At 33.0% G+C, this 13,671-nt stretch overlaps 1 protein-coding gene across 2 annotated transcripts in view; it reads left to right on the top strand.

Annotated features, from left to right (window-relative positions):
- Positions 1-13,671, top strand: part of LOC111511172 (cyclin-A2) — a 30,645-nt gene that overhangs the window by 11,223 nt on the left and 5,751 nt on the right. The window contains exons 4-5 of one of the 2 annotated variants that reach the window (XM_074184918.1): positions 5,667-5,921; positions 13,234-13,576. In XM_074184918.1, coding sequence (XP_074041019.1) covers positions 5,667-5,921; positions 13,234-13,554 — 576 coding nt within the window. In that variant the 3' untranslated portion in view covers positions 13,555-13,576. The remainder of the gene's footprint in view (positions 1-5,666; positions 5,922-13,233; positions 13,577-13,671) is intronic. The other variant, XM_074184923.1, reaches the window with a different exon arrangement.

The raw sequence follows: 13,671 nt of genomic DNA, 5'->3' as shown, positions 1-13,671 counted from the left end.
GAAACCAGATGTTGTTATAGTTAGCCAAAGGAGGATCATCCAAATAGTCTTCAAAAATCGACATTGAAATACTAAATCACACTTGAGGTCTAATTTCTCGGAACTTCCTGGGGTTGTTCATGCTCCAAATGTGTTCGTTATTTCGGCTGAAGATATCCTACAAATCGTAAAAGTGGTTTCATCTGTCCAAATAACGTTTTCCAGGAAAACAGGAAAATCAATTCTGCTTATTAGCCAATTACAAAATTCTAATCGCCTTTCGGGATCACCTGGATGCAATTTCTGAAATATGTGTATTTTGTAACATTTTAAAACGCTTTTTTTGAGATGTCTCCATGCACTTGTATAACAAATATTCATTTCGGAGAAAATTTGACGCGTAGATTTTCCTGGGTTCATGTTTATCTGCAAATTATTAATTTTTATTGAAAAGGACACAATGTCTAACTTACCTGATACATACCTCATTTATCAAATTTTCTTTGGTTTCCTGGTCCATTCTGTTTTCGTATTTTTTTCTCGGATTTTCAAATGAACCAAACTCGGTGAGATTTTGATCCAATAACTTGAACATATTTCAATGTGGTTGTTGTCTTTCGGGATATAAGTTGAAATACATTTCCGATGTCCTAACACTGTTTCTATCGTATTTGTAATAAATTTGTATCATATCTCTTTTTTCTTCATTCTTGAAAGTCATTTTTCGCCAATAATTCAATGACTTGTACAATAACAAAATGTCATTGAGTGTAACAAATTGAAAGTCAAATTTAAAAACATCAAAGTCAAAGCCTATTATGATGAGGATTCATTTTTTTCAATATCTCCAATTTTTCGAAAAAAAGCTTTCTTCAAAATATAACGTATGGTGTACCCCAAGGATCCATCCTTGGTCCTGTTTTTTTTCAATTAAATTAATTCACTAGCCAATTTGAAATTGAATAGTATGATTACTTGCTGATGATACTACTATTGTATACTTCTTATAAACGGGAAAATAAAAAAATATATGAAAATTATATGAATTCTCATATGGCTTAATGAACATAAATTGAGGCTTGATTTCAATAAATGTTCATCTATGAATATTTCCCTGAGACTAATACGAATAAGTCGATTATGTTTGATTAAAATTCTATTAAATATACAAGAACAACAACATTTTCAAGTGTATAGGTTCATGAGAAATTGTCATGGAATAAATATATTGAAAATATTAGAAAGAAAATATATCATCTTATTGGAATTTTTAAAAAAATTAGAAACTTTAAAACTTTGAAATTAAAAAAAATATATACATTTCTGTCCCATTTATTCAATTTTGCACTATTCTATTTCTGTTTGGGGAACAGCAAGTAAATCTATACTCAAACTTCTGAAAATCTTACAAAACAAAATAATTAGAAGCATTTATAAATTACCATATTTGGAACCAATATTCAACTTAAATAAACCAAACTATTCATTGGACTTGAATTCACTCTGTAAAATCAAAATTAGTTGCTTCATTCATTTTGTTGAAAATAACACAAAAAAAAATCATACCTAAATTTTATTCCAATTGGACATATTCACAATCATGTCACAAGACAAAACAAATTACCGTCAAAAATCAAGATACAAACAAATTTTGGAAAAAAGTCGATATATCACGATGGGATTATTTATATAATTCAATTCCAGAGAAAATAAAAAAGCATTATTCCAATACAAAATTTAAGTATCAATTGAAAAAAAAACGAATTACTGTAATTTCATAGTTTGTATTTCATTTCTATTGAATTTTTCAACATATACTTTCTGTAACCAATTTCATTATTTCACTTCATTTCATAGTTTTTTTAAGATATGTGTTCATTGTAAAATATCTAATTTCTGTTATTTCATTATGCTTTGTAGTTAGTTAGAGTCCCTAATTGTAGCATTAATTGTTTCTTGGGACAATTAACTGAATTGAATTGAATAAAAACTCTCTGCCGTCCTGTCTCTCCCACGGAGGAGGCTGTGCAAGGCTTTTCTGCCACTCTCCACACCCGTGTTCAAAAATCAACATTTGAAATTTAGTCAACCATAGATGTGACAAATTTCCACCCAGACTATGGTTGAGTGGGAAATATAATAACATTAGTTAACAGTATTCGAATCTGCTTCCGCTGTATAAAAGACTTGTAACGCCGTTTCTTGAACTTCCGATACTCAGAGTTTCCAGAAAATACCAGAAATTTGGAACCGCTATGAAAGTAGCAGGTTGACAATCGGATCATCAATATTGGTTTAACGCGGGTAGTGGTGAGTTAGTATTAGAGAAGCGAGGTGTGCAAACACGCGAATATAAAGAGTATTATATTATTGTTATATTTGTGAATAAAATAAGTTGACTCCTGTAAAGCAGTATCACATATTTGAACTCGATGTACGCAACAGTACAAAAATGTCAAAAGTATAGAAACGTGGCTGCGTTAATCCCGCAGATAGTTTCTATGTGGTCAGTTTACTCCTAAATTGCAGAAACAACCAATTAATCAAATGATCAGAGTAGCTTACCATAAGTATTTTGGATGTGGTGTTGGTGATCAAGATCGGGATTGGGCTCCTCACGTATGTTGCCAAACCTGTGCAGCAAATCTAATTAACTGGTTGAATGGCAAACGCTCTTTCTTCTATGCCTTTTGCAGTTCCAATGATTTGGCGAGAAACAACAGATCATTACAACGACTGTAACTTTTGCATGACAAACGTTTTTCAAGAAAGAGCAAACTCAAAATTGTATATCCGGATATTCCTTCTGCGAGAAGGCCGGCGGTTCTTTATGGAGAATTTTATCAGTTTCAACACCCCCGGCAAATTGGGAGGAAGACTTGTATGATAACCAGGCAGGTTCCCATGATGTGCCAGAAAAAGACGTTCCTTATTTTCCCAAGAGTGAAGGAAGATCACCCCATTTAATCGAACAACCTCAATTAAATAACCTAGTTCGGGACCTCCACTTGTCCAACGAGAATATTGAACTACATATTAGGGTCTAGATTACAATAATGCAATTTACTAGCCTCTAAAACGAAAGTTACAATATTTAGGAACCGTAACCATGAGCTATTTACGTTTTTTACTATGCAGGATAAAATGTGTGTTTGTGTAAATCCAAATGGTGTAATGGAAAAATTAGGATTTGTACATAACCCGAACGAATGGCGTTTATTTATAGATTCGTTTAAAATAAGTTTAAAAGCCGTTCTGCTCCATAATTCCGTATTCCGTATTACCGTTTATGTTTTATGTTCATGTAACTTGCAAATAACATAACCTGCAAAAATTGTTATAAAATAAATTATGTATTTGCTGGCGCAGAAAAAATTAGGAATTCTTTAAGTGAACCTAAAATATGAACATCTTTAATAACACAAATTTATTATTGCGGTGACCTACTTTTATACCTCCCAGTTCCATGTTGATTAGTTGATTAGTAAATAGAATAGAAATATAAAATACTGCAACCTTCTTTTACTCTTATTTGCTGATGATACCCTTGTATATACGGAAAACTGTCATTTAAAAGAAGCTGTACAAAATATCAATATATCTTTAAAGAACATTAAATTATATCTACAAGTGAATAAACTCAAATTGAATATCAATAAATCTAAGGCAATGATGGTTACAATAAATTCGAATCAAAGAAAGATTGATACTAACGACGTTAATATCAGCATATTCAATAATCAACTCACAATTGTAAATGAAATTAAGTATCTAGGATTCATTATAGACCATCAATTAAATTTGAATAAGCATGCCCAATATACCATTAGAAAGATATGTAAGAAAATGTATTTTTTCTCTAGAATTTCAAAATCTTTATCAACCTTTACTAGACTAACATGTTACAACTGTATAATGAGGCCACACTTTGACTACTGTGCCACACTGATGTATCTATTCAACCAAAATCAAATGGGACAGTTGCAGAAACTACAAAATCGAGGTATGTGAATCACTTTAAGATGCAACCAGTATACCCTATTGAATCTATGTTGAATACTCTACAATGGCAGCCGGTACATAAAAGACTGTATTATTTGAGCATGATTTTTATTTTCAAAATTTCAAGTGGGATATAACCAGTCTATCTTAGCAGATATTTAGTTCGGAATAGTGACATTCATTCATATAACACAAGAACATATAATACATTTTATATATCCTGAACAAACTATAAGAGTGGAATGAATTCATTGTTCTTTAAAGGTCTAGATAGTTTCAATAAGTTACCTGATGAAATAAAACATGTAAATTCCTTAAAAGTATTCAAAAAATTATTATTAGACGCACTGTAAAATTATATACGTATAAATTATTCATATATGCATAACTATATATTGTATATTAGGATTCCTAAAGTGAAGTCTACTACTACTGTCCAGAAATACACTTGATTAGATTTATTTTTAAAGGTTGAAATTCCATGCCAAACTTCAGTTGAACTATCAGCTGTTCCAATCAGAAATTTCAAATTAATCAGAAACCAATATCTACCAGACATGCGCGTTGACAACGATTTACAAACTGTTGGAAATCTGTTGGTGACTCAAGGTTGGAACGAACCTAATGAACTGAAAGCAAACTATATTTTTCCAATTCTTTTTGTCACATTTTCTGAGCTGATGCTCATTCTGATGAATAGTAAATCGAGGAAGTTGATTAAAAAAAGTTAGTCAGAATTTATATTATCCACATTCAACTAGGTGATACACGTGCAGTTCGTGAGTGGTTATCTAACACACAATCTTTGTCATCTTCAAATAACAGATTAGAATATATTATATTTCTAATACCGTATTTTAGATTTATTATCTCCAACAAATTTTGATTTTGAGATTTTTTCTCATTATTATAACTGGTCATATGAATGATAATTGTTATTTATGCAAAAAGTGCAACAAATATGTGTATATTGTACGAATTTATTCAATTCAAAAATTACTTAATGAACTTGTGATGCACTGTTTGGTGCCTTTGGTGTAGTAATGAATATTGCTGGAGTTTGATCTTCCTCTTGAAAATGATCACTTAGTGATCAAAACACGTGTTGAGGTGTTAAAATAACGGTTTGGTGTTGGGAAAAAACTCCAGTAATATTCATTATATAATGAATTTGATTTGAGAACACATTGTTTTTTCAATATTTTCTAGTCAGATTTCTGAATTAGGCATTTTTTCGTTTTTATTATGTCTCATTGATTGATATTCAGTTTTAGAAAGTTATGTTGTATGATAATATCTGTATTCTCAATATCAACTGTAAAGATATGAGGGTTTATTGAAATAATACATATTAATAAACATTATGAAAAACTGAACTTGCTTATATATCGAATATCATCTGTCATCTGAAAGAAAAACAGCTGTGAAATTATTTAACTTTAATAATTTTCAATGCCATTTTTGTAGTTTTATTCATTTGAGGAGCATTCATAATAAATGATGGACCTATTTTGACTCCTGTATCAGTTATTTATTAAATAGTATAAATTCATAATGTACAAAATTGAACCGAAAGAATTTCAAAATATATCTTTCACATATTTTTCGTATTCCTGAAGTACTTTTACCAAAATATGAGTTTATGAGATAATATTTTGTCATTTGAAAAAATTACATTTTCAAAGGCTAGGAATAAATTCCAACTGGTTGGGGCAGCTGCAATGATGTTGGCCACCAAAATGGAAGAGTATCATCCGGTAGATTCGAAAGAGTGGTCGTACCTCACGGGAGACACATTCTCTTCAAAGCAAGTTCTCAAAATGGAGCAGCTTATTCTGAAAGTTTTGAAGTTTAGAATGCAGCTACCAACTATCCATGGTTTCATTCAACATCTCTCAACGGAACACAAAATGGATGAAAAAACAATACATCTGGCTATGGTGAGTTTCATTTAGTAATATAAGGTTATTTTAGTTGAAATGGTCTCGAAGAGCAAATAATGCAATAAACGAGTTCAAATTTGAATAAAGCATTTATCCAATTATAGAGAATCATAATTGACAAATTATAAAATAATAATACTTCAATATCATTAGATAATTATGAAGTTGTTTCAAAAGTTTTTAGGAGTCTACTTTAAACTGTAACATCTCAGAGAATAATAATTCAATTGGATGGAAGTAGGTGTCATTTGAATCAGTGTATTTTTGACAAAAAAACAGTCGATTAATCCCGTCAAGAAAATTGTGTGCTAGGAATTTGATGAAGCCGACGAAGTCCGTTTTTGCCTTGTCCTGATTGGCGAAGGTTCTACCGATGAGAGAGTTATCAGAGTGCTTGAAAAGATGGAAGTCGGTTGGCGGGAGTTTAGGGGAGTATTGTATGTGAGGCAGAATTTCGACGCACAATTGGTTTGATTTTCGGACGATGATTTGTGAAATGTATATACGGACAGATCAGAATCAGACTTCCTCTGTTGACCAGTGCCAGCTGCTGATCACATCACCCTACAGTAACTATGACCTTTTATTTGGGGGTTTTTGCCTTTGGGAGAAGCCTGGGTGTCTCATCGGTGTCCAACCATCGTTCTGAACATCTCCTGTTGCCGTAGAGGATTCATTTTTCATAACACGTCACGATCCGATCCAAACAAGGATTGTTTTGGTTGCCCAAAAGCAAAGAACAGACCTTGTAGCTTGACAATTTCTGTCGATCGTTCAAACCGTGGGGCACCCACTTTCGAGCCTTTGGTCCTTTCCTCTAAAACTGGGAGCTGATGCCTAGTTCTTCCACCATCCCACTCACCATTTGTGTTGGGTCAGTTTTCGCCAGGATCCTCAAATCCTCGTCCAGGATTACTGTATTTCGACCACTTCGGGGCTCATCATCGAAGCTAAAATCTCCGGAACGAAATTTCGCAAACCAACGCCGTAAGCCATTAATACTATCATTACCAAATGTCTGGTTGATTTTTTCGGCTTTTTCGGCAGCGCTTTCATTCAATTTGAATTTGTAGAGAAAAATTGTCCAAAAATTGCTTAAAAACATCATATAGTAATAAGCTGAGAATTAAAATTTGGAAAAAAATAACAACATCAATGTATAGAGTACAAGTTCTCCATCGATTAGTGTATACACTAGTAGTAGTAGTAGTAGAATAAATATTTATTGAGATATGGAGCTTCAAAAATACATGACATTAAAACGGACAAAACTTTCGAAACAACCTAATGTTTTACTTGTTTACTATCATTGTCGTGGACTGCCTTCGAAATTTCTACAACTTGAACAATAATAGCTAATAGTGTCAACGTATTCAAAAAATACTTTATCGTGAGGTTTTCAATGAACAGTTTTACAAAAATCGCAACACGTGTTTCGTCATACAATGGCTTCTTCGGACACGAACTATAAGAAGCCATTGTATGGCAAAACATATGTTGCGTTTTTGTAAAACTGTTTATCGAAAATCTCACAGTAAAATATTTTTTGAATATGTTAGTTATGGATTTTCATCAAGTATCGACCAATTCCATCATATAGCTTATGGCTTATGGCGGTCGCTGTCCCCTTCAGTATGATTTCATCGTTACTCAATTTACATGGTTTATCTGAATCAGTTGGAATAAATTGATGGATGTTGAAGGTTGCAAAGCTTAGATGATGAGAAGAAAAAATGTTATATAATATATACCTTTTCATCGGTGGGGAAAGCGGCTATAGATGTTTAAATATGTAAAACAATACTGTTGCATGGACATACTCGAGCGCGTCAGATATTGATAGCATCAATGTCCTACGCATTTTCAATAATGTTGGTATGTTAATCTGATCGTTTGCATGATGTGGGTGGATGTACGTAAGGGTTAAAAGTGAAAAGAAAAAAAAATTAATCGAGCGCTCTGATTTTCTAAAGGGGTGTTAAGTGCAACAAAAAAGCTCTCATTCAATAATCTGATGATTTCGATCAGACGCAAACTCGCGGCCATTATTATGATGTGCAAAAAAAAACTCGCCATTTTGAAATACTCATATAATATATATATATATATATATATATATATATATATATATATATATATATATATAATATATATACGGTTCATCTTTATGTTTTAGACGTGCTGTCTCATAATCTGACGATTATCTAGAGGGATTCGCTTAATCTGACAAATATTATATTTTTTTAAGTTTTTTTAATTCATTGGACCTAATTAATTGAAAAGCTCAAGAAATAGCATGCAAATAAATAAGTGCATGTTTTTTAAGTAGAATACTTGTATTTATAAGAAAATAATTTTAAAAAAATGCTCAAAGAAATTTAATTTTTCATGATCAATTGATTAATTACTGAAGAAAAGAGAAATGAAACTTTCACTTTCATTTGTCACTAACGTTACTGCAGTTTCGTCCTATGAGGACATTTTCAAACTTATATATTGTGTAAGTTTAAAAATGTCCTCATATATTGTATAAGTTTGAAAATGTCCTTATAGGACGAAACTGCAGTAACGTTAGTTACGAATAAAAGTGGTAAAAAACATAGAAAGTTTAATTTCTCTTTTCTTCATTATGATTTCCTATGACGTAGTAACGGCTATATCCATCAATCAATTGATTAATTATTCATCATCTTCATCACGAACGAGTCTTTGTGATCAGCTGTGATGCCGTCATGGCAACAGAATTCAGAGTGGGGACGGAGTGAGAGAGTAATAGATAGAGAAAAAGTGAATAAAGAATAGAGGAATAGAAACTCGGAGAGGAAAATATAGGTATCATACAGCTGCACGCATTAAACTTTATCGACGATTTTTTTTTTATTTCGGATTGCGGAAATCGTCAGATTATGTATTTTTCGTTATGTTTGGATTATTTCTTTTAAAATAAAAAAAAATTTAGCCACGCTGACGCTATTTTTTTACGTCACTCTCAAATTGTCAGATTACTGGAATATCCACTTTTTAGCAGGTAATTAACTCACCCTACCTCAATCTGACATGCTCGAGAATTTCTGATGATCAATTTTTTTTTACTAATCTGATCCTTTATCCCTCACAGGCGGCCTTATATATGAGGCTCATATTTGCTGGAGGTACTTAATCGAGTACAAGGTATCTTCCTGTATATTAATCTGCCGCGCTTTAGTAAATCCCGAAATCCCCGCTTGGGCTCCCCTATTGATACAAACAAATGTGTAAATCTTCAAAAAAAAAGGAAAGATTAAAATCTTTGCAAAGATGTGTACATCATGCAGATAATAAACTTTCAGACACAAACTGAAAGAAAAAACTTTCAAGAAACAACAACTTTTAAATAATTTTTAAATTACATTAAAGAAAAAATACTTTCGAAGCAATTACTTTTGTATAACATTGAATAATTAAAAAAAAACAATTTTTTCAATTCAGTTCTCACTTCAAACATTCTGGGTGAAATTGAATCGGATATCACTCATAGCTTGCTACACAATGTAATATACAAAAAAGGTAAAATTTCACTTACATGGAACACGTCATCCACAATGGCGGACATCGATGTTTTGGAATGAGACACTTGTCTTATTGCCTCTTCTGCACCAATCTGGATAACACTACTAGATAAAGCACCCAATTAGGATTGATGAACGCATTTAGAACAACTCTCTAGATCACCGGTAGTATTTGCTTTGTTTTGCTAACATATGATTTTGTTTTCACCATATAAAGAAAATCGTAAGGAGTTTCTCAATTCACTCATCAAAAATAACACGTGTCCAGAAATGTTCATTCCCAAGTTCGAGGGCATATTAAAAAAAACAACAAATTTAAAAAAATCAATATTAAATAAAGTTTTGGATGGTGACCTCACTTCGACAATCCATATTTGGACTTCAACGGACGTTGACGAAAAACAAGTTTTGAAAGCGATCAGATCATTTCGCACAGTTTCAGCAGTAGGAATAGACTCTCACAGTCCTATCCATTTATAAGACGTGACATCAAAAAGTTCTGGTTGTAAAGGTGAAGAACTTTTCTCTTCTTTGATTTCATTGTGTAGATGTTTGCTAAGAGGTCGATTGAATCCCAAAATTTTACCTACGGTACCTCTTTGATAGCGTTGAAGAAACGATGGTGTCATCTCGCCTCAATAGTCTTCTTTTCAATATGGCATATTTTCTCTTGATAAACTGTTTGGCGATCCACAAATCATTATATACCTTGATATGCAGTCCAACTTGGATATGTCAAAGGGAGTTACAAAAATTTGATTTACGCCAATCTTCACAAAAATTACCGATTATACCTTCGAAGATATTATCTTTAGTCCAGTTACTCACCCAGTTAACTCTTGTGGCTTGAGAATTCCATTGCCTCGTCCCGTTCACTGCCGACTTTCCTTTTCCTGAATGCTTTCCATGTGGCTTTTCTGGGTACTTTCTTAGATAACGCATATTTTAGAATTTTGATAAGTCTTCGGTTGAGTTCTGTGATTTGTGTGAGTCACAAGTGCATATGTGGATCCACTGCAGAAGAGAATAGTTACCATGGCCTGAGCTGCAAATTTCGTTCTGGAACATTTTCGAAGCATCATTTCATCAATGATCTTATGGAAAAATCTTTAGCCATTGCATAGGTTGCTTCAGTTCTTGAATCTTTCAGTATCTGGAAATTTGTAAAATCTTTGGTTTGGGACTTTACCTGCGTAGACATAGTTGCAGCTTCGCATCTTGCAGTAATGCAGCTGCTATGATTGCTGAAAAATAGAGATTCTGGCAATACTTCAATACTCTTCCTTGTTGCAATTGAAACCTTTGTTGTTTTTAGATCTTATGCTTATGAATTGTTAAAAAAATTTATTAAAATAATGTTAAGTTCAACTGTTCCGATGACAACAGAGCCCATCTATTTTCAATTCAAAGAATTAGTATCGCCATTCAAAGAGATGATATCACATCGGTATTGGGCACCGTCTACTCATAAATTACAGGAAATATTCCTGAATCCATAAATAAGAAAAAAAATTCTATGATTCACCCAAAATGGAGGAAACAAATTGATAATTTTTTGACTTTCTCAAGACCTAACAATATTCCTGTGAGATTAAAAAAAAATCGAAGAAATGGTACATCTTTCGTTTAAAATTTCTGGGCCTATTTGGTTGAGGAATATTGGTAATACGTGTTTCATGAACAGTGCAATTCAATGTTCATTAAACACTAGATGGTTGATGGAATATTAAAAAACTATGCCTACGTGAAATATATTAACAAAAGTGTTTCTAACACGGATGGTGCTCTAATCAAAGCAAGACGCCCAGGAGTTCCTCCTCCAATTTCTTTTGGAAGGTTTACACCAAGGCATGAATATAGTCACTGAGAATCCTAAATCAATCTTGTCAAGAATCGAGGTAAAATTAGTGGACAGCGAAAAATCGGAAGAACTCTGGTTCGAATATTTGAAGATACACAACTCCAAGATTGTGGACGGATTCGACGGTCTAAAATTTATCTGAAATCACAGAGCTTGGGGTCCTTTATTCTATACAGAAACGAATAACCGATGTGTTCGATGTACAGAAAGAGAAGAAAGTGTACAAAATCACTATCAATCCATGAGTTTCGACGAACATTAGTTTTCCACCAACCGCCATCCCCTACGGTTGCGGCTACATGTCTGTCCCATACTATTGCAAGATGTTTTTTAGTTTTGGTTATCTGCTCCTGAATTGGCTTCGGTATACTTGTTTCAACTATTGTTGTTCATGATAAGTACAATTTTGAACCTCTAGCATAAATCTATTGATCTCTCAGGCATCTCCTGATGATGCTAACTTGGTTGGTGATTGAATGAAAACATTGTTCTTTCACTAGTACCAGAGCACGTTTCGTTAACCAAGACATTCTCATCTGAATTTCTGTATTTGAAGTAATTGCCCGTCAAGAGATACTGTTTTTGTTCTGGCGTGGTAGAACTATTTTCTTTGTGGTAGAATATTTTCCTCGATTGTATAATTATTTTTTATTCATCTTCAGATGATGCTAATTGATTAACAGAAAGTGCTTTGCTCCTAGTGAGAAAAAAAAATTCATTGGTATTACAGGCTACAGCAGTACACCTTCCGTTTTAAAACCAGTCATTGGTATTAACTGTTGCCTCAAATTATTTTTAGCAATTGTCCTCTAAAGACCTTGAATTATTTCATTCAGTTGCTGGTCAATATTGTCTCTTGTTTCAGCAATTAGACTTTTTTTTGTTGCTCAAGTTGTTTCTATTATTTCTTTTCCACTTATTCCTTTCCTTCTGCTTCGTTTTTTAAATTGAGGTGGCTCTAATTTCGTATCAACTCTATGTTGACAATATTGGAAATACTTCACCATCACCAGAACAAAATTTTTGTCTCTCAACGAGCGGTTGCTAATGAAGTGATGCCTAAAACTTTAGTTTTAGTCATCTCTTGATGATTCATTACCTATTGATGATGAGTTGATTAGCAAAACGGGCGTCAAAGACAGTATCTTTGTTCTAGTGTGGTAAAACTGTCGAAAATTCAGTTTTAGTCATATCCTGATGATGCTTACTTGTTTAGCAGAACGCGCGAAAACTTACTAATTTAGTTAACTATGATTTTGACCATGTCGTAGCATTTGAATATGGATTTTTATCAATGTTCCAATAATTTCCAATTCATAAAATACACACTTACTTAGAAAAGAATGATCATATTTAAATTTTTTTGTAAATTTTTAATTAACTGCATGAAGAAAATTCTATAACAACTAATTTATTCTCTAAGAATATGACGGAAAGTGATGGTAACCAAACTATAATTTCATCTTTGTATTTTCATACAGATTCTCGACATTAATTTTTTCTCATACTATTGAATAATTTGAAATTGAAAACTTCTAAAGGTGCCCTTCAGCTTTTTCCTCGTTTTCGACTCATTGGCTTAAAAACCCAAAGATATCTGATGTGCGTTCACCATTTTGTCTTTGTCATTTGTTAGTTCAATCATCATACGTCAATCAAACTGTTTCAGTCCTTCTTTAGTACACTCATACCTCCGCTGACAGTATGTTGTTCAATAAGTGGCATGCTAATACAATAATGACTCAAAGATACAACTCAACAACATTCAAACTTCAATAGTACTTTACAAGTATTCAAGAGCTTCACTTTGCTTGCTAATGCTGCCCTGCTGTGGACTGAACTATCATCGGCAATACCAACTCGTCTCGCTAAATGTGATTGAACTTTTCATTATTTGCAGTACATCAGCGAGCTGGTACTTTTGGAAGGTGAAGAATACCTCAACCATTATCCTTCCAAACTGGCATCCGCTTGTATCGCCTTGGCAAGACACATACTCTCGAAATCCACTCTTTGGCCGAAAAAATTGAAAAAAATTAGTGGTTATACTATGAAAGATTTGAGTCCGGTGGTTCAACGACAGATCAAAACTCTCAAGGATTCGCCCATGAAGGAACAGCAGTCTATCCAATCAAAATATAAGAGCCCGAAGTACAATAGGGTGGCTCTAATGAAGCCGAAAGTGTTGTTGATAGAGGATTCCGAAAACGAAGAGGAATGAATGGATTCCCCAGTGAGTACCGGTAAAGCGTACATATTAGAATTTTTGAAAAGCCTTAGTATTAAGCTTGACTTGAATTAGTTGCATTATCCCATGATTGATCGCATTATATTGCTA

This window comes from Leptinotarsa decemlineata, unplaced genomic scaffold, assembly GCF_025532065.1.
Source record: "Leptinotarsa decemlineata unplaced genomic scaffold, Ldec_3_MD MMD2_P_RNA_scaffold_2, whole genome shotgun sequence".
NCBI classification, from domain to species: Eukaryota; Metazoa; Arthropoda; class Insecta; order Coleoptera; family Chrysomelidae; genus Leptinotarsa; species Leptinotarsa decemlineata.
Note: the sequence above shows the minus strand (reverse complement) of the source record. Positions and strands in the feature narration are given on the sequence as shown.